The sequence below is a fragment of the Dinoponera quadriceps genome, unplaced genomic scaffold (assembly GCF_001313825.1).
Source record: "Dinoponera quadriceps isolate SergipeBrazil2010 unplaced genomic scaffold, ASM131382v1 scaffold367, whole genome shotgun sequence".
In the NCBI taxonomy this organism is placed as follows: Eukaryota; Metazoa; Arthropoda; class Insecta; order Hymenoptera; family Formicidae; genus Dinoponera; species Dinoponera quadriceps.
Genome location: NW_014554712.1, coordinates 2,686,197 through 2,706,923, shown reverse-complemented (window position 1 = coordinate 2,706,923; position 20,727 = coordinate 2,686,197). Strand labels below are relative to the sequence as shown.

General features: G+C 34.7%; 5 protein-coding genes across 10 annotated transcripts in view; 3 read left to right on the top strand and 2 right to left on the bottom strand.

The window, feature by feature from the left end:
• The first annotated feature begins 964 nt into the window (after positions 1 to 964).
• LOC106741082 (60S ribosomal protein L24) lies at positions 965 to 2,531 on the top strand. The gene is made up of 5 exons (XM_014612715.1): positions 965 to 1,054; positions 1,182 to 1,257; positions 1,414 to 1,499; positions 1,578 to 1,739; positions 2,355 to 2,531. Exons 1-5 carry the CDS (start codon positions 1,050 to 1,052, stop codon positions 2,488 to 2,490), a joined length of 465 nt encoding a protein of 154 aa, XP_014468201.1. The 5' UTR covers positions 965 to 1,049; the 3' UTR covers positions 2,491 to 2,531.
• A 34-nt stretch (positions 2,532 to 2,565) lies between these two features.
• Positions 2,566 to 7,265, bottom strand: LOC106741081 (lambda-crystallin homolog). 2 transcript variants are annotated; one of them, XM_014612713.1, is made up of 7 exons: positions 7,181 to 7,265; positions 5,494 to 5,589; positions 4,018 to 4,205; positions 3,621 to 3,829; positions 3,254 to 3,411; positions 3,009 to 3,151; positions 2,566 to 2,902 (listed from the first exon to the last, which is right to left on the bottom strand). In XM_014612713.1, exons 1-7 carry the CDS (start codon positions 7,234 to 7,236, stop codon positions 2,682 to 2,684), a joined length of 1,071 nt encoding a protein of 356 aa, XP_014468199.1. In that variant the 5' UTR covers positions 7,237 to 7,265; the 3' UTR covers positions 2,566 to 2,681. The 2 variants fall into 2 exon arrangements, with proteins under 2 accessions (XP_014468199.1, XP_014468200.1); XM_014612714.1 differs by lacking the exons at positions 5,494 to 5,589; positions 7,181 to 7,265 and adding an exon at positions 4,665 to 4,752.
• LOC106741078 (nuclear factor NF-kappa-B p100 subunit) lies at positions 6,802 to 13,788 on the top strand. 2 transcript variants are annotated; one of them, XM_014612708.1, is made up of 19 exons: positions 6,802 to 6,890; positions 7,610 to 7,762; positions 7,898 to 8,043; positions 8,137 to 8,303; positions 8,432 to 8,567; positions 8,763 to 8,904; positions 9,022 to 9,126; positions 9,240 to 9,351; positions 9,417 to 9,544; positions 9,633 to 9,842; positions 9,970 to 10,034; positions 10,125 to 10,376; positions 10,449 to 10,572; positions 10,756 to 11,000; positions 11,089 to 11,241; positions 12,216 to 12,326; positions 12,427 to 12,681; positions 12,801 to 12,922; positions 13,700 to 13,788. In XM_014612708.1, the coding sequence occupies exons 2-19, from the start codon at positions 7,675 to 7,677 to the stop codon at positions 13,710 to 13,712; spliced, it is 2,574 nt and encodes an 857-aa protein (XP_014468194.1). In that variant the 5' UTR covers positions 6,802 to 6,890; positions 7,610 to 7,674; the 3' UTR covers positions 13,713 to 13,788. The 2 variants fall into 2 exon arrangements, with proteins under 2 accessions (XP_014468194.1, XP_014468193.1); XM_014612707.1 differs by having other exon boundaries at positions 6,861 to 7,193.
• On the bottom strand, positions 13,579 to 17,143 carry LOC106741079 (FAD-dependent oxidoreductase domain-containing protein 1-like). Of its 4 annotated transcripts, XM_014612711.1 has the most exons (9): positions 17,013 to 17,142; positions 16,817 to 16,911; positions 16,504 to 16,679; positions 15,866 to 16,168; positions 15,262 to 15,762; positions 14,724 to 14,869; positions 14,527 to 14,613; positions 14,235 to 14,388; positions 13,579 to 13,928 (listed from the first exon to the last, which is right to left on the bottom strand). In XM_014612711.1, the coding sequence occupies exons 3-9, from the start codon at positions 16,591 to 16,593 to the stop codon at positions 13,674 to 13,676; spliced, it is 1,536 nt and encodes a 511-aa protein (XP_014468197.1). In that variant the 5' UTR covers positions 16,594 to 16,679; positions 16,817 to 16,911; positions 17,013 to 17,142; the 3' UTR covers positions 13,579 to 13,673. The 4 variants fall into 4 exon arrangements, with proteins under 4 accessions (XP_014468197.1, XP_014468198.1, XP_014468195.1 ...); XM_014612712.1 differs by having other exon boundaries at positions 16,504 to 16,616; positions 16,817 to 17,143; XM_014612709.1 differs by having other exon boundaries at positions 16,817 to 17,142.
• A 592-nt stretch (positions 17,144 to 17,735) lies between these two features.
• LOC106741101 (stAR-related lipid transfer protein 3) overlaps positions 17,736 to 20,727 on the top strand; it is a 7,696-nt gene continuing 4,704 nt past the window's right edge. The window contains exons 1-7 of the mRNA XM_014612754.1: positions 17,736 to 17,938; positions 18,504 to 18,776; positions 19,013 to 19,093; positions 19,212 to 19,289; positions 19,445 to 19,498; positions 19,667 to 19,799; positions 19,915 to 20,123. Coding sequence (XP_014468240.1) covers positions 18,534 to 18,776; positions 19,013 to 19,093; positions 19,212 to 19,289; positions 19,445 to 19,498; positions 19,667 to 19,799; positions 19,915 to 20,123 — 798 coding nt within the window. The 5' untranslated portion in view covers positions 17,736 to 17,938; positions 18,504 to 18,533. The remainder of the gene's footprint in view (positions 17,939 to 18,503; positions 18,777 to 19,012; positions 19,094 to 19,211; positions 19,290 to 19,444; positions 19,499 to 19,666; positions 19,800 to 19,914; positions 20,124 to 20,727) is intronic.

Below are 20,727 nucleotides of genomic sequence, written 5' to 3'. Positions count from 1 at the left end.
TCCCCTCCTGACGTCGCGTGGTCGTCTTGGCGGCTCATTGTAACAACCAGTCACAGCGCTCAACTAGAAAGAGACAGATAGAACACTCGGCATCCATCTCTCTCTTTTCCTCTATCACTTCCACTTACAGGCTTGTTCCCTCTATTCTTATATCTCTATGAACGCAATGCCCAAATCGCCCTTCTTGCTATTCCATTCAACGCCCGCAGCGTTCATTGCGTAGGTTCTCCTCATGCGGCGTAACTTGCGTTAACGTAATTTGCGTCAGCCAATCAAATCCACCGTGGTCCTCTAACTTGGGCTCTAGGAGGGAAGATGACTCCCGCTATTGAACAAGGGAACAAAGTGGATAAGGCGTTTCTTATAGGGATATTAGCCCTCTAGATGGAACTATACGAAAAAAGAAAATCATTATATGCTGGAGATAGTCGGCAGGACGTGACAGTATATATTTTTTAAACTATTGGCTTCTGTCCACAGGACGCGGCAACACTTGTCGCACGGCAAGAATCTACGCGTAGCCAAACAACTTTTAGTTCTTGTAGAGAAGCGACACATTGATTGGCTACTGCGTCGTTTCTTGCTATGCGGCAAGCGTTGCCGCGTCCTATGGGTAAAAGCCATAAAAGAATGTGCCAATTAAATGTAAAGCCAGCGGCACACGATGCTTGTTTTTGTGCTGGATTGCTTGCTGGATAGAAATACTGCGTTCTGATTGGTGCATTTCCAAAAATGGATAACAATACACCAATCAAAACGCAGTACTTCCGTCTAGCAAACGATTCAGCACAAAAACAAGCATCGCGTGCCGCTGGCTTAAGAAAACACTAAACGCTCAGTGAGCGGTGTAGTACTGAATGCATCAAATGCACCAAGTGGCTACTCGTAGCGGACAATTATTGCAACTGTTTTGTGTCCAGCTTCAGGATTTTTTTATTTATGAAGTTGGTACTCGTGAGATTGATATTCGGGAATGTTTAACGTATATAGCGCTCCATACAAGAGTAGCGGCCATTTGTATCGTGCGTTTCTTGTCGCTCCTAACCAAGATGAAGTAAGCGATAGTCTTTCGTGCGAAATATATCTAATAAACTTTCTGCAATCCTTTTGTATCTGCAGCCAAATTTTAGCTCATTGCCTAGTCATAATGTCCGTGATTGATATACATTCATTCTTTTCAGGATCGGCCTTTGCGCGTATAGCGGGTATAAGATATATCCGGGTCATGGCAAGACCATGGTCAAAGTTGATGGAAAGGTAAGTATCGCTAAAACAATAATCGCACGATAATATTTGAATATATCCCCTTTGATTCTTCGATTATCGTAACATGTCCTGCCGAAGACGCATGGTCCACATTAATTTGTTATTAGTTTGCTTGGTGAACATAACCTTCATTATGTATTCCCGCAGACCTTCACTTTCCTCAATTCGAAGTGCGAGTCCGCACACTTAATGAAGCGCAATCCCAGAAAAGTGACATGGACTGTTTTATACAGGTATAAATGTGTATTCCATCATATGAGTCATTTCTAGTATTTCTAGGGAAGGTAACCCATCTATCGTGTATTCTTTAGACGTAAACACAAGAAGGGTCAGGAAGAGGAACAGACCAAGAAGAGAACGAGGCGTACTCAAAAGTTCCAACGTGCTATTGTAGGTGCTTCTCTGACAGACATTTTGGCAAAGCGTAACATGAAACCAGAGATTCGTAAAGCACAAAGGGAACAGGCAATCAAGTATGTATTCCTTTAATTAGTTGCTCCATTATTATTATTATCGTTATCACAGAACTACATAAAAGCTGATCTACTTAAAAGCGATAAGATCATATATTAAATATATTTTATTTAAAAGTAGATCATGCACATGATATTTAGACATCCGTTCCTTTGATATAGCTTTCCATGCTATGTTAGATTTCAGGATGTCTTAGAATAAATATGGACTGCTTCACCCAGAATTGTATTCTTGCTTACACTGTCTGGCTTTTGCGGGTTCATACAATAATTACAATAATATTTTACAATATTAAAGCTCCAGAGCAATTGCTATGACTGTCCTTGTTTAATGACATCAGAAGAAAAAACGTGCCAAAATTTATGTTATATTTTCAAATGAAAAAAATATATCTAGTGATATTTGTGACAGGTTTAGCACACTTGTAAAATTGGACGAACGCTTTTACTCGAACAATCAATAAGTAATCGCAAAATTAATTTAACATGAAACCTTTTCCAAATTCTTTTTTTTATGATTTTGTCAGTATTAATCTTACGACTACTTAAACAAGGACAGCGACTACTCTGGAGCTTTAAGTAATAATGACATTGCTCAAATGTGATTTTTTTTAGGGCTGCAAAGGAACAGAAGAAAGCAGCAAAGGCAACAAAGAAAGCTGTTGCTCCACCGAAAGCCAAGCAGCTACCGAAACAAAAGGCTGCTAAGGTGACGCAAAAGTCCGCACCTCGAGTCGGTGGTAAACGATAAAAGCTCTGTAATTACATATAAATAAAATAATATAATTCCTATTTTGTTTTGGATATTTTATATTGCAGACAATTCAGTTAGATAAAATCTTGAAACAAGATACAATAGAGTCGTTTTACATAAATCGTTATATAGTCAATTTTATAAATAGAATGTAATAATACATGAATTGCGCTTAATTTGTATATGTTTTACTGTTTGTCCTTATTCAACTCTTTCTTGAGTGCGGACAACTTCATCAGAGCGACGTCACGCCACGCTCGTCGTTCTTGTAACTGGTTGAGCGGACACATCTCGTTCAATTCGTTGCTGATTTTCTCTGCCGTTTCGCCAACGAATCTTGGAACTGGTCCGAAAGTCATGCTCACGTCGTAAATCGACTTGTTATACGTCTCGCAGTATTTTCTCATTCCTATAAAATAGTACAGCCTGAATCGCGTTTCGTTGAGAAACTCATTTGTTCGTTGGTTTTTATAATATACAATGGCTTTTTGCAGCTGCATGTGGGTTAAACTTACCTTCCGCGTTCAAATGTGCGGCCTCGAACGCACCGAGAAACGCGTAACGCATTCCGAGACCCTCGCTCATTACCGCGTCAATGTCCTTTGCGCTCAGAACTCCGTCGGCCACCAACCTCCAAGCTTCGTTCAAGATCGCGTATCTGACAATACGATTTTTTTCAAATACGAAGTATTACACTATACAGTTGACAATAGTAATGACAGATTGAAGAACAATCCAGCAACGATGTTCGATTACGTACTGTATTCTATTGAGCGCGAAGCCGTCGATCTCCTTATTGAGGAGAACAGGTGTTTGCCCAATTTCTGTCATGATGGCTTTTGTCTTCTCACGTATATCAGCACGCGTCCACGGTGCTGGAACTATTTCCACGAGAGGCACGTAATAAGGAGGGTTCACCTGTGTTTAAGATATAATCATGTAATGATCACTTACATAGATTGAAAAAAAATATCATACCATTGTGTTTATAAGAAATATAAAATACGTAACACCATGTGTAATATACAAATAACTATTATCCTACTTTCTGGTAATCGAGTTTGTGAAGTATCAGGATTTATCAGAAGATTGGTATCGCTTCTGCTATATTTTTAAATAATGCTTACAGGGTGGGAAACTATAATTTGGTCACGGTGTTTCAACTTCTCGCTGAAGAGAGATGGAGGAAACGTAGATGTTGACGAAGATAAGATCACTTTATCGTCGACTATCTTATCGAGTTTTTCGTAAAGTTCCGACTTTAACGAAAGATTTTCTGGCACGCATTCTTGTATAAATATTGCTCCTTTCACGGTTTCTACCAAATTAGATGATGCTGCAATTTAATATTGTGTATTAGGCTTCGCAAGAGAATTTTCTTGAAAAATCTCATTTTGGAGACTATCCTAACATATCAACTACACGAATTCGTAATTAATTTAGGATTTTATCAATATATAAATATTTTATATAACGGAAAGAAGAGAGAAAGGGAGAGAGAGAGAGAGAGTTAAGCAAACAAACCTTTTAGCAATTTCATTTGTTCATCCGCTTTCAAAGAACCCCTCAGAATACCATTATCTTCAAGACGTTTCAGTTGCATACCAATATCTATTAGCGCTTCCTTGTATTGCTTACAGTCAATGTCGTAAATGGCCACTTGGTATCCTACGCTGGCGAACAACATTGACCAGCTACGTCCGATTAAGCCGCTGAATCAAAATTAAATGAAAAAGATTAATTATTAAATATTAGTACAAGCGTAAAATGATATGAATTTCGCGAGAAAATATTACGGTATTTGATTTCAGATAATTTATTATATCTTTACATGAAAACCTTCAAAAACGCGATTTTTTACAACTTTTATAGTTATATTTTTATGCTTGTAAATGTTTTTATTTTTATGCTTGATGCTTTTTTTATCTTCCTTTTTCATCTTTACAAATTCTTTTAGGAAAAAAGAGAATTTTCAGATTTTCCAAAGAGAATTTCTCCTCTCTTTTGTTTTTAAGATTCTATTATTTTATTTCTGTAAGCCAGCCCTGATAGAATGATCGCAAAGAACATCACCATGCATTTGATCTAATTGTAAGAAATTTGTTATGTTTGTTATGTCTCTTAACATTATCTTATCTGCAAACGAGGATGGCCAGACTGATGTAATTTACTTGAGCATTGTGTTATCGCCTCTCTCGTGGAAAATCGATTCATCACATGAAGAAATGGATAGTGCGACGCGATATATGTAATTGCTGTCTTACTATAAGATAAAATTAATATTTTATAAAATAATATCGAGCGAATAAGTATATTTAAACATTTTATTTCGGAAGTGTTAAAACGTCGCCTATTAATTTCAAATACAGAGTGGAATAAAAATTCATTATTTTCGTAAAACGCGCGCTAGCAGTAATCTGTAAGTATCACAAAGACAAATTATAAAGTTTGAGTTCGCTCTTTTTCTCTTTCTTTTAAATTTATTGGAATCTTATTTTCCCATTTCTAAATTAGATAATTTTGTTTATTTCATACTGTAAAAATATACGTTGTGCAATTACAATATTACAGTGTTCCTCTCTAATATAACAGTTTCCATGAAGGTCGATTTTACACAGTTATCAGAACATACTATTATATAATCAGTTTTTCCATAAATGAAAATAATATAAAGGTAACTTGAATTTATAAAGTCCTTCAACAAAATAATTTAAAAAAGAAAGTTATGCGCAAATTATGAGAAAAAAAAATCAATATGGTACGACCGAAAACTGATATAATTCTCTAACAATCTTATCGTTAACGTGACATAAGACGGCACATGCTTATCAGTAACAATATGTGCTGCTAAAAAAGTAATAACTCAAGCTCCATTATGTCTATTGCTCGTTGCAATCGATATTATACTGAACCAATGTGTTAATGAAACGAAAATAATAAGTGTTAATTGTTTAATTATCGCACCAATCACTCGCGTTGAGTAACAGTCAATCGTATTACCTGCCAATGATTGCAATTTTTTCATCTTTAGTCGACATGATATCGTAGTTGTGCATTTGGCCAGTAGGAGATTGTGGAGAAAATGATCTACGAACTCTGTAACAGATGGAATGTAACACTAGTGGACGTAGTCAGCGAAGGTGTCGATATATATACACTCGCACTATCAGCCATCCCCCTCCTTGTTCATACATGTTATGTTACGACATGTACCGGAGAATGTACTGAAATCATTATCATAGATATTCGCTGAACGATGCCTTCGAGCGTCGTTATCTTGTTGGAATATGCAATAAGTATAGTTATATGGATAAATACAGCCGGCGCGGAATTAATCATTTAAAGCATAATCATGGATCAAGATATTGCCTATTCTATATTTTGCAAAAGTAAGCCAATTAAGTGAAATTGACAGAAATGTTCATTAGCGAAGCATTAAATTGTCATTAAAAGTTAATAATAATATTTATTATTCTTCAACTATCAGCACGGTATAAAGAAAGACTCAAGATTTTAATTCGAGATGTGTTGACTGGCAAATTGTCTGACAAATAATATTTATTGGAGTATTTTTCTTGTGGAAAAGACTTCGAGAATAAAGAATATATTGAGGGCATAAACAGCCATATTTATTAATATAACACATACAGCATGATACTTTCATTGTCATAAATTATGGACACAGCGATGAATTTAACAAATTCTCAACATTCACGGAGAATTTCCACGATATCCGTCATAATGTTAAGGTAATTATTTTCACATTTATGATTTTATAACTCAACTTTCTTCTGTAATTTTTTTTTTAAGATAAACCATTAATATTTAAAGTATCGATTTTCCTTTCCTTTTTTTAAAGGTTTATCTATTAAAGTATCTTTATAAGCGCGTGACGTTTCTAGAATATTATATAAATATTATTAATTGTTAAAATAATATTCTTATTCTAAGAATGTTATATATAAAAAATATTTTTTAATATTATAGGAATGTCCTATTAATGTTATGTCCACTCATATAATATTCTTGGCATATTATAAAGATGTTCCATAGAATATTAAAAAAAGTAATAATATAGAAAAAAATATATAAATAAAAAAAAGAAAAAAATATATGCGTGCGTGCATGCGAGTTTATCACGGAATTTATTTTTAATTCTTTTTTAAATAAAATCTCATGCGGCACGGTATGTCAAGAAAGCAAAATCCATGAGAGGAAAATCTCGTCGGGCGTTACGCGTCGTACATACGCCCCTAATCGCGGAAAACCCGCGGCAAACTACGCGATTGGCCACATGAGTGGACATTACACGATCTGCCGGGGAAGAACCTGCGACATCATCAAGGTTATGTAGCTGACGCATTCAGAAATTCAAGTCAGTTGATTATGTTCGTTTGGTGAGTAATGATCTCTGTGCGGTGCGCGTTAATTGTGGCGAGAAAGGAAAGGCGGTAACGTAGTCTCACTCGGCGATTCGTCGTTTCCTCGATCACGAGGACCGATGTACGAAGTGACCGTCGCGCGACGGTAAAGAGATTTACAATCGCAATACATGTTACGAGACGAAGAAAAGTGTACTTTTACATCGGATAAACAAACATTCGACGCGATGCCGGATGCATATGAGAACTTTAATATGGCGATGTTGATGGGCAACATTATCGCAGATAACGATGTAGAGCCATACCTTACGTACAACGGTAATGCTCGGCGAATCGAACACCTAAGCATCGCGCATTTCATTCTTGCGCGGCGAATCGTACTTGAAGTAACGGCGCGGTATTATTTGTCCTCACGTCGCTGCATTTGTCATAATAATACGCGTTAATCACTTATTGATTACCTCTATGTGCGGTGTACCGACGTATGGTCGCGCAACTTCTGTTGTACCGATGTGTTTTAATGCGATGTAAACGTGATTTAAATCAATACCGCAATAATTTATATCCTGCGCTAATGCAGATTTCGAAATAAACGGTTATTACATCTAAGCAATGTGAGAGCAGATTTATCCTTCTATTTGACATAATACTTCTTATATTATTGTATTGTTAATTATTACAATATACATGTAGTATTTGTTCAGGCACAATTTCATATATTTTTCATCTTCCAGATTTTGCACAAGTACCTAATACGAATGTATTGAGTCCATACAGCAGTTCTGGATCTCAGGGAAATATGACTGCATCTCCCATGTCGTTATCCTCGTCTCCTCAACATTTAGAGGATTATATTACTTTTAACAATAGTTCATGTAGATATGAAGGTATTTTGGTTTCATCAAATGATAATTATATAAGACATAGCTTATTATTTCTATTTACAAATGTGTTCTTTCGTGTGTCAAATCATAATTTAAGGAATAAATTTACTATGTATTTTTTCAATTTTTTCATAACAGCAATTGGTGAACCATACATTGAGATTTTGGTGCAACCAGTGGAGAAATTCAGATTTCGATATAAATCTGAAATGGTTGCTACACATGGAACTTTGTTGGGTGTACCAAATGGAAATTCACGAAAAAAATCTGCACCTACAGTCAAAGTAAGTAAAATGAACTTTACACACAAAAACTCCATAATGCAATTATCTGGTGCACATAATTTTGTTATTAATATTGCTTATTCAACTTTTTAGTTACATAATTTTCCAGACAAAGCGATAATACGATGCACATTGGTTACATCCGATGATGAACTTAGAATACCTCACGCTCATAGATTAGTGAGGCGTGATGATGTTTTGACAGATCAAGATGAACCACATGACATAGAAGTTTCGTCGCAAAACAACTTTACAGCCACGTATATATAATGTTTTACATTGAATAATATTTTGGATATACATTTTAATTCTGTTTCATTCTTTGATTAACATATTACATTTATGATATATAAATATATGTTGATACAGACATGTGTTTCTTCTCTAGATTTACTAGTATGGGTATAATACACACCGCGAGGAAGTATATCAAAGATGAACTAGTAAAAAAAATGCGCAATAAGCTTTTGGAGGAACGCAGACGTGCTAATATAAATGCTATTAGCATTCGAGATGACGCAGAAGTAGGTTGCAATTCTTATTGACATCTTGTTCGACGCTACAAATTACATAAATTTATGATCATATTTATATGCCATTTATTCTTAGTTTTAAATAACGAATGGTAATTAGATTACCTTTAAAAAGAAAATTAAAGCTATATTAAATACAAATCAGAAATGAACTTTTTTTTAATTAATATTGTGTTTTGATTATAGATTAAATCTAATGCAGAGATTTATCAAAAGTCGATGAATTTGAATAGCGTCACTCTCTGCTTCCAAGCGTATATTCCAGATCCTCATAATGTTATAAGATTTATCACAGCATCGGTTTATAGCAATCCAATCAATAATTTGAGTAAGTTTAAATAATTTGTTGTGACATAATTCTCGTTGAGAAAAGTTATACCTGAGACTTCGAAATACTTTTATCTCGTGATGATTATAAAGCTGTAATACTGATATTTTTTAATAGAAAGTGCATTGACTGGAGAGCTAAAAATATGCAGAATTGACAAGTTTTCTAGCAGTTGCGTAGGTGGCGAAGAGGTGTTTATGTTTGTAGAAAAAGTCGGCAAAAGTAAGTGATATTACTGATTTAATATTTCTATTCGACATTGTCAAAATTGCATGTTAAATATGTATACTGTACACGTTCACGAATAATATACATATATGTACATTTTATTATAGAAAATATAAAAATAAGATTTTTTGAACTGAACGAGGATGATATCGAAGTTTGGCACGATTACGGCCGTTTTTCGGAACTAGATGTCCATCATCAGTATGCCATTGTATTTCGGTATGTACGCCATACATTAAATACTTGACATTGTACACGATTTACTACTATTAATATGTTTGTAGAACTCCACCATACAAAGATCAGAATATTACTTCTCCGAGAGAAGTTTTCATACAGTTGGAACGTCCTTCGGATTCAGATTGCTCTGAACCAGTCAAATTCATGTATAATCCTAGCGATCGGATGATGGGTGAGTTAATAATAAGGCGCTGTTGCTCTCGCATATGTTATTAACATTGTTGTTATAAATTGTTTCCCTTCTTGCTTCTTGTGTTTAGTTCCAGGTAGAAAAAGGACGCGAATCTCTCATTCCAATAGCACCGAGTTAACACAAATGATTGTTAATCACAATATGAATCCGACATCGGATGTGCCTATGACTTCCAATGAAAGCACTGAAATTTCTACAGAAATAAGAAAGATGCTGGACAATGATAGATGTTCTTCTAGTGAATTCCGCGATTTTCTTGCGAATATAGACTTTGAAAGTAAGGATTGAGAGAGAGAGAGAGAGAGAGAAAGAGTGTTTTATGTCTATCAGCAGATTCAAGGGTCCTAACTTACGCATTATTTCTAAAATGTAGACGATGTGTTTAACGAAGATGAATGTTTCAGAGTATACAAATTTATGGTCTAATAGCGAGGAAAATAAATTAACTTACGACGGACCATCAAGAAAGGTAAGTATGAAATCCAATGTATGCTAGCTTAAAAAAATAATAATTATATAATCTTCATTATTATCGTCTGTATTTTGTGTCTTTATATAGCAAGAAAACGACAAAGCGTTTTCCAGAAATATTATTATTGACACCTTGAAACTAATCAAAGCAGAGCAAGATAAAGAAAAACAAAAGGAAATCATCAAAAACTCGCTCAAAGATAGATCAACCTACGGGGATTCGCCACTTCATTCTGCTCTCCGGCATGAACAAAAGAATATTGCTAAGTATATCTTGATGCTTATGAGCACTCTTCCAAATTATAAAGATCTGGTAAACACTCAGAACAGCTCGGGAAAGGTAAGTCCTTCAGATAATATTACATATGTCATCGAATAATGATAAAAATTACACTAATATATTATGCCGTAGACACCGTTACATTATGCTGTTACGCAAAGTCAATCGGATATTATCAAAGTATTACTTCTGCTGGGTGCAGATTTGAATCTTTCCGACAATTGCGGACAAATGCCACTGCACTGTGCTGTGAAATGTATGTATACCAGTTTACAAAAATATCCAAAACAATATAAATGCTTCTCGAACGAATAGATAAATTAAAATATTATATATTCGAAATATCTCGATTGATCTCAAAGCAATAATAGCAGCAACAACACATAACGTGCAGTCGTACTGTGTATCTATAATTAAATACAGAAACGTAATTTTTCAGTTCAAGAAACAGGAGAGTGCGTTGATACTTTGCTCAGTGCAAAAGATATCAACATAGAAGCTCACACAGATTTAGGATGGACACCTTTACATTTGGCTGCCGAAGCGGGCTCGTATCATGCAGTGCGATCTCTTATTAGAGCAGGTGCAGATGTAAATAGTGCCGATATGTCGTACGGGAGAACTGTTTTACATATAGCGGTCGAAGGAGGACACAGGGATATAGTTGAATTTTTGTTAAAAAATGTATTGTGGAATATTTTGTTTTAAAAGTGTATATTTCCCGTATGATGACTTAAATGTGGTATATTAATATTTTTGATATATTTTATAGACCAAAATAAATGTAAACCAGAGGAACTTAGGTGGAAATACGGCGTTGCATAATGCAGTCGTTACACCGGGGGCGAAAGCCAAAGAGATCTGTTCTCTTCTGATAAGATATGGTGCCAATCCACATATAAAGAATAATAATCGTGAGTCAGAAGTACGTTTTACATTCGTTTGGTAACTAATTTGATAACGTAATTAGATATTCGAATATATAATGCGCTACTTTTTCGTATATGTGAGTAATTTAAATTCGAAGTATTCTCCCGTAGTATCGTGATACTGTCGTGGCATGTAATATTCTGAAAATGCTATATGATATGCGGAAGAATGATATAAATATACATAATTTCTAAAACAATGTTGACAAAAAGTGACATTACTAGTGAGAAGTGTATTTTATATAAATTCTAGCAGGAGAAAAAATGCTGTACAAAAATGTATAAATTAATTTATTCTTTCCTTAAGGCCCTTGTGTCCTTACTTTGGCTGTCCCTGTTTGGTGACGTCAGAAGCGAGAAATCACATGCCAAAATACATTACATAGAAATAAAAGAATATGTGCACAAAATAGCACTCGTGATAGATTCGGCGGCACACTTGTGAACACGTCCGGACGCTTTCCTTTAACCTGAACAATCAATCAAATTTACGGCAACAAGCCGTAAATTAATATAATAGAAATAAACCTAAAATTAATATAATAGAAATCATGAGAAAAGGCATGTTAAAAACGTAAGTTGCATGTTATACTAATTTTCGGCTATTTATTGGTTGTTTAAAGAAAGCGTTTTTACAAGTGTGCCATATCTATCACGAGTGCTATTTTCTGCACATATTCTTTTATTTCCATATAATATATTTTGGCATGTGATTTCTCGCTTTTGACGTCATCAAATAAGGACAGCCAAAATAAGGGCCGGGAGCCTGAAGAAGAAAATCCTTTCTTGTAGAAAAAGGTTTATCCTTATCAACAATGAAATTATCAGTACTTGATAGTAATGATAGTAATTAATAAATAATGAATAATGAATTAATAGTAAATGATGAATTTGACAAAGAGTAGATTACTCATTTGTACGCCTAGAATTTAAACATTATTCGTTACATTTGATCCTACTTTTATAATAGGAAGAAACGGCAGTTGCACCAGTTATAAAACGTGAAGTGGATTCCGAAGATGAAAACATGGAAGGATTCTCTGGGCAGTCTTCTTTTGATTTGGCATCAAACAATCCAGATGTATGACGAAAGATATATTTCATATTATTCTTGTTGCAGAGTATACATTTATTTATCAATAAAAGAATAAAAAATTTCGTATTTTTTTTGTTTGTTACAGATGTTAAATCTTGTATCTAGTAAGCATGACGCATTGTTGAATGCAGTTGATGAAATTAAAGAAGAAGAAGAAGATAATGACGAGACGCAACAGAAAATTTGGCTAGATAGAGAACAAGAAAAGCAATTATCAGCTATTCTAGATAGGACGGAGGGATGGAAGAAATTGGCTGACTATTTCAACTATAAATATTTAATGAAGACCTTTCAGCAAAGTTCGTCCAGTCCAACATTACTTCTCCTGAATTATATCACTGTAAGATCCTTAATTTTTTCTTTTATATTCTTTTATATTCTTATTTTCTCATAAAACGTTTTAAAGTTTCTTTTGAGCGAAATAGATAATTCAAGTACGTGATTTTTATCTCTCTCTAGATACAAAGCGATACGTCTCTTGAGCAACTGAAAAGTATACTACACAATATAGGCGAAGAGGAAGGTTCTATGTATATGAACGAAGTTTTATCTAAAACATTCATGAAACGCGTGCTTTCATCGTGAGCATGAAGATGAATTGTTACATTATATACATGTCAATACAATTGTAAATTATAAAATATATTGGTCCATATTTTCTCATTCACTTTTATTGATAAAAATACCTCTAAAAATTGGTTCAGAAAGCACGTAATTGGCTGAGAAATCACATTTAAGGCGCTTTTATCGATAAAAGTTTTAAAATATGGACCTTTTTTTTTTACACTACACATTACAAACACACACCGTTTAACATATGTCAGTGTATATTTGAAATATGCGTATTATATTCTTTATTCTTTAAAAACCAATTGATATTAGACGAATGAAATAAATTGACGAAATGTTAGTCTTTTTCGTTCGAACTGTCATAGTCTTCGTATGACGACAGTCGTTCGCGGAACAGTATGTTATGGACAGGTCCTACTTAACGATCACGAGTATCATTCTATCTTTGTTTCTTCTGGAGGTTAAACAGAAACGGAATGATACTTGCGAGAGTTACGTGGAACCTGTCCTGTATCACGCACATTGAAAAAACAAATCATCATCGTGGAAAAAAAACGACAATGACTTCATGATATTTTTGAATTTAATAAAGTCTTATTTTTATGAGCGGCTCTTGATAATTGTTTTCATTGGTGCTTTTGTTGATAAATTACAGATCTGTATATTATTATTATTAGTTTTCGTACATGAATTATATTTACAAATGTACAATGATTGATAACACACAATCAAATACAAAACATCACTTTATCCTTTGGCGTCTTAAAATACGTTAGCTTCCCTCATAGGTTCCGCTGTTAGGAATCTGTGGAAGCCTAGTTTGGACAGATCTATACTGACATAACGACCATAAAGGATCAACTCTGCTACTGCGCGTCCTACTGCTGGTGCCTTCTGAATACCGTGTCCGCTGAAACCAGTCGCTATTATTACATTCTTGTGAAAAGGGTGACGACCGATAATACCGTTTTCGTCGAAGGTATTGTATTCGTAGTATCCAGCCCACGAAGACTTAACCTGGTAAAAATATAATAGTTGAAATGTAATTTACAATGAAAAATAAAATTAATATACTTTAAGGTACATTAAGATTTCTGAATATTTATTGCGATTGTATTAGACTGCAACTTGAGAGACAAAATATAAGAAACTTGCATATATTTTGCATCAAGATCGATGTGATTACAGCGAGGAATCGTATGTTTTAATTGCATTTAGCATATAAATTATTTGTGTTTATAGAAATCGTATTCAACTAACCAAGTTTTTTTTTACATTTCTTTCACATGTATATTTATTTAATGATAAACAGAAAATACATACCTTCAAGTTTTCGAATGACGGTATTCTGTGGGTGAGTAATGGCCATATTTTGTTATCAAAATATTCATGATCGACATCTAAATTATCCACTGACGGTTCCTCGTGTAATTCTGGTGATTTACCACCAATGAAATTACCTCCTAGACCATCCCGCCTGGAAATCATTTCAAAATTTATCTCTCATATACGTAATATTACCATTTTATCTATTTTATTCATTTATAGTATATTCCGTTTCTAATATTAATTGAAGACACTAATTGTCCAATTTTTTAAGTATATTTACTCGTACCTGAAATATGCACCAGTGGTATCAATCGTTAAAGGTGTATTTAAACCAGGTCCATTGGGACTATGGAAACAATATACATATCTTTTCCTATAAAAAAGAAAAAGGTAAGACTCCGATATTGTATATGGTAATAGATTAAAATTAGCAAAAAATTGCACGTAATTTTTGCAAATCTTGCTATTAATAAAATTAATTACCTTGGTACAACCGGTAAAGGTATAGACATTATTCCTTCACCTTTTCCAATATCGGCCATTTCGGCTATATCGCCGCTAAACGCGCCTGCAGCAATAACACATATGCTAAACTGTATCTTCCTAATTTCACCATCATTTGTTACTATCTGTAATATGAAACAGATTTTCTATTAGAAGTACTAGAGATATTCATACTATTCATAATAAATATAAAGCTGACAACTTGTCTAAAAATTTAAAGAGATTATAGATTTTATCGCCCGATTTGCTCGATCATCGTTAGCTAATAGTTATCAATGCGAGTTAACATGGAGCAACGCGTTAACATTTGATATTTTTTAGATATAATTCTATAAGGTTATTATTTATCTATATAGTCCTATGAGGAACGAGGCTTTATTAAATATGTATCTTTTCTCAGCAATATCTCTTTCGTCTATGTTGCGAAATACTCGGTAGTTTTTACCGACGCTTGAGCAGACTGGGTAAACAAATAACTTGTAAATATTTTGTAATCAGCTTGTAAATATCTACTCACAACTACTTGATCTAATCTTTGTATGGGATCCATATTTTCGTCGTAAACTGCGGGAATTGTCCTATTCTGGAAGGCCTTAACTTCACCGTCGACGTAATGAGCACCCAAGTGAGTAGCCTTATTCTTTAAGGCGCACAATAGAGACCATGGATCAAACCATCCTTCCTTTTCCAAACCAAGACAACCTGCTGCGACCCCGTCGGTGTTCAACCAAGGAAACATGCGTTTCAATTTCTCCCGAGTGTAGATCACATTTTTGGCTCCAAGAGAATTTTGTAGTTTGGAATTGTTCACTAAAGTTTCAGCATTTTCCTCGGTTGCCAATATTAAATAGCCATAAGGATGAAAGTTCACATCGATAGGTGGTGCTTCAGGTATACTCAGATATTCATTAATATTATGCAGAAATTCTGCTCCATACAGTGACATTTGAATATTTTCTTCGAGAGAAAATTGTTGGCGTAGACCGCCTATAGAAAGACTTGTAGAAGCCTTAGCATACTAAAACAATTAATAATGAATATAATTTCAAATTACAGTTACTGCCACTCCAATAAAAAAGGAAAACTTATTTAAAAATTTAAAAAGATATGCATGATCTTACTGTAGGATCTTTCTCAATTACGCCAACTTTAAATTCATCTCTGTACATTATTTTCTTTAACCAATAAGCTATTGAACTTCCTATTGCACCACCACCAATAATGAGTACATCACACTGATAAGGAATGATGTCATTTCTATTCCAGAAACGTTCAAAGTCAGATAGTTCTCTGTCATTTGATAATACTTTCTTCAGCAATGTCCACTCTCGTTTTAGACTCTTCAATATTCTTACTCTTGGAGGAGTAGTGTCTACAAAATTTCTATATTTTGCTGTGCTATTATCGTCTTTGTCATTTGAACTCTACAGATTTAATACAGTAGTAATCATTAATTTTGTTAAAAAATAAATAAAAACTTTTTTTAACTACATTTCTCAAACTAGCTTTTTCTTACAAATTTTCGCCTTTCTGAAGTGTAACATACATACAAGAGAACGAATTTGTTGTACTTTTGTAAGTATAGATATTAAATGAGACATGCTTCAAGTGTATATATTAATCGTTATAATCATAATCATTGTAATAATAAATGTTGGCAAATAATTTTTATGTCATATTTAATGAAAAACTGTATTTGTTCAATTTATAACTTCAATCGGACATATACTTTACTAGTAGCATATAACACACACAATACCTGCTTTCTGGACGGATTTACGTATTGAACCGCCGAGCACTGCTTCAGAAAGCTCATATGTTTCTTTCCATACGTCAAATATCGCAACATTTTCGTTGATTTTTAAATTTCCGCTAATTGTTAGAAAACGTGAAACCACTTAACTATGAAAGTGGTTATGTCGTATTCTTGTATTCCTATATACGTGATTGATATATATTTGACTTTTTTTTTTTTGGAGGCAGTGCTAGAATAACCTCCTTTCCTCTCCTTTCCTTTCAATTGTTCGTTAGTGTTCCGAAATGTTTAAAATATAACCGGCGATGGTACTTACCGTGCCGTAAAGTTCCGTGTGACAATCGATAAATGCTAAAGGCTCGGAAAGAAAGGACTTATATCACGACTGTATCATTGAATTTTTTTTTTGTTCTTCGTGGGAGGAACATCGATAAGCAGGAAAAAAAATATATTTTTAGATTAATCGCATCTCCTTATCATTTCCTTATCATCGTAGAATGCTGCATACATACGATTGCACAGTAATAGCCGACACGAGAATATTCTTCATAGGTTTGTTCGTTTACGCTACACTAAAACTGCACAAGAACTGCACTGAACTGAACTGAACCCAACTGGGACAGACTAGAGGTCTGTTTATTTTTGCTGCACTGCTGGGAAAGGGAATCAGAAATCTCTACTTCTGAGCCCTGTTAAATTCATAACGATTCTCTCGTTTTTCGCAAATATATATCGTTGATACATTCGAACGAAATATAATGGTCAATTTTTCAAGGCATAAGGCTTGAAACTCTATTATAGACCTTATATGTCAAAAAGAGATAGAATGCTTGCATTCAGCAAACGGTTGCGTAACGGTTGAATAATTCGTCAACGTAATTGATTTAAATTTAGTGATCTAACAATAATGACCAATAATCAATGATTGTTTATTAATCGCTTTTTCCACTGAACGCAGCTAATAGTTGCGTTCAGATAACATAAGAGTTGTACAAGTGTTGAGTAATTCGTCAACATAATTGGTCTAAATTTAGAGATCTAACAGTAAAGACCAATCGCTTGTGTCTTTTGAACGCAGCCAATGACATTTATAGCATGCGAGCGCCCAAATTGAACGCAGCCTAAGCGGTGAATTTTCGCATCTGATTAGTTTATATCTTGACCGAATCTAAAAGTATACACCAACCAAATCTGAGAGCTCACAGAATGCTCAGTAAACGGTTATAATACAGAAAGCACGCGATGTCTCATCGTTCTCGTGTGTTTATACTCCGGTCGTGACGATACAGTGTCAGACGGTGAAGACGGGTGCTCATATCTTCATCGCGGGATCATCGTCGAGAAAGCGTGCAACGCGATGATCGAATGCGACATTGTATCGACGGACAGCTCGTGTGCGCTGCCGTATTTATGAGAACGAGTTACTAGCTACGATACGGTAACGAATGACACGAAGAAAAAGTCAAACAGCGATAGACTACGATCGGTTGTGGTGCTTCGTTTAGCCGACGCTGTTGACTTGCATGCATAATGTAAATGCATGAATTTTCACACGACTTGAGAATTTATTCTTTCGTTAACTTGCCAAATTCACAATTGTCCTCATCGCTCGATATGATCGGACGATTGTATCGAGAACTTTAAGGACGATTTGATTTTTACAATCACTTCGTAGGTCAACCCGAACGCGATGTTTGGAGAGTTTTCGTTGCTCGCGCGATTACTTTATTTACTATATTTGATATTATATTTAAGAAATAATCGATCTAGAAAAGAATCAGATGGAAAATAAATAAGATAGTAGAACCGGAAAGTCGTGCACGTCTTGCGATTACAGCTATTTTGGTAGACACAATGGAACACGTTCTTGTTAATTATAACAATGATAACAATAAGTAACAATAACAGTAATGATAAATGAATGAAAGATACATTGATTGTAAAACAGATGTTATCATGTCGCCGATCCTATTATTATATGTGTACTACTATTTTTTTTATAGATCGACGTTACAGTCATCGATACCAGAAGGATGTCGGACGATGAGAGGCAAATTAGAATGGCTGCTGAGGCTATATTAAGTGGCTCCATTAATTCTCAGAGGAGCTCGGTCACCCAACACAGCATCACGAGAACACCAGATATCGTTCTCAGTGAGGATTTGATCGCAGGAGCGAGATACAACGGCAGGATGTCCCATGTCAGACGTTCGTTCTGTCTCTTTGTCACTTTCGATCTCCTCCTTACGTTTCTCATGTGGTTGATTTGTACAATGGTGCGTCAATTTAATCGACATCAAAAGTGATTTATAGAACTGTTAAAACTTTTGATTTAAAACTAATCTTTTCCAATTTGGGTAAATCATACAATGACCTTAATTATTAAAAAAAATTTTAATGAAACAATTGAGATGATTATGTCTTGTATAAAAAGAGATGATTTCAAAATTCTATGCGACAGATTATACCAGAGATTTCGGCCATGCTAATGATTATTCCATTATACTTATAGATCGCAGGCCAAAGTTTAAAAACAGCTTTCATCGATCAGGTGGTGCACTATCATATAAAGACATCTCTGTTCGACATCGTGGTATGTACATTTTGCATGTCATTACCTTTAATAACAAAATGACGAAAATGACATTCAGTTCGTCATAATTTTTCATTATTCGTTGGGAGCAGAGATTTTACGGATGTCATCTTCTCAGATGGCAGCGATTTGCAGGTTCACAGTCTTGTTGCTCTTTTATGCGCTGTTGTACGTCAATCACTGGATCATCATAGCTGTAAGTGTAGAACTACATATTACTGTCGTTTGGATTCTCCTTTAGATAAGACGAAAAATAAAGCAGCTTTGTTTCTTGTCCCGTCTAATTTCTTCGCAATATTGCTCCCAACAATCGCGCAATGCAAATACTAATTTCGGCTTTGCATTTTACAGATATCAACTGCCGCAACATGTGTCTTTTTGATCGCGAAGGTTTTTGCTTTCGACGTAAGTGTTTTATATATTTGATATTTGTGTATACTTTATATTAAGGTTTTTATGATTATTATTTATTTCATCAATACATTTTATTATTATTTTTTATCTTTTAAATTTAATAATGTATATAATTTGTTATTGATCTCTGTATGCAAATGATGCACCTACGTCTTTCAGTGGTTATCGACCAATCAACCGGTATTCCAAGTTTTGCTGATCATTACATCTTTTGTATTAGCATGGGCAGAGGCGTGGTTCTTCGATTTCCGTGTGATTCCACAGGAAATTCAAGCGAGAAATTGGTTTCGAAGTAAGTTCCGCTCAGAAACTGTTTTTATCTCAAATCGACAAGTGTCAAACAGCGTTTATGAGCAGCGTTCATTCGAAAGGCGAACAAAATATCGACGAATTTGCGAAACTTTCAGATCATCCGGCAACGGAGAGATCCCCACTGATACAAGCAGTTTCCGAATCACGGCAATACAGTAACGTCGACCACACAAGCACATTTTTCACGCCTATGGACTCCGATAATTCTGACAATGACGACGATATCTCTAGGAAACAAGGAGACGCGAGTATGTCCATACCCACCGAAGTACTCATGAGCGTAACGGCCCTTACGCCTTACGAGGTAGGTGGGAGATGTTGTATATTTGCATTGTAATGCGTTGCAAAATAGAACGTGTAAATTTGTATGTTGATTGTTCAAATTTCACGAGGCGATGCTTGCATTCAGTAAAAAAAAAAAGCAAGCGCTTTCAATGATAATTGTTTCTGATTAATTCTCCTAGATCTATAGAAAGTCTAAAAGAATGTCCCAATGATGGAAGCTGCTTCTCTGCTGAACGCAACATTCTTTGCGCGAAATTTCGAATACTTAGAGATCGGAAGTAGAGCATTTCCGGAAGTCTTCTATTTTTGATTTCTGATTACGAGTGGAATCGATAGACAGAAGTTTCAGACAATTTTATCTTCCAAATTCTTTCGAATCTTTTTAATTCTTCTTTTAATTCTTCTTTCTAATTCTTCTGATCATCTGATTATTTGATTATCAGATGAAAAATCAACGAGATTATATTTGCAGAGAGAAAGAGAGGGGAAACACAGATGATCGTTTCGCGTTCCGTCGTTTGCGCACGATTTCGCGTGTTTATACCATTAAAGATCATCATACTATCCTTCCATATTATGATGCTGCCAGTTGACGTACTCTTTCATTGAGTCGGGGGGGGGGG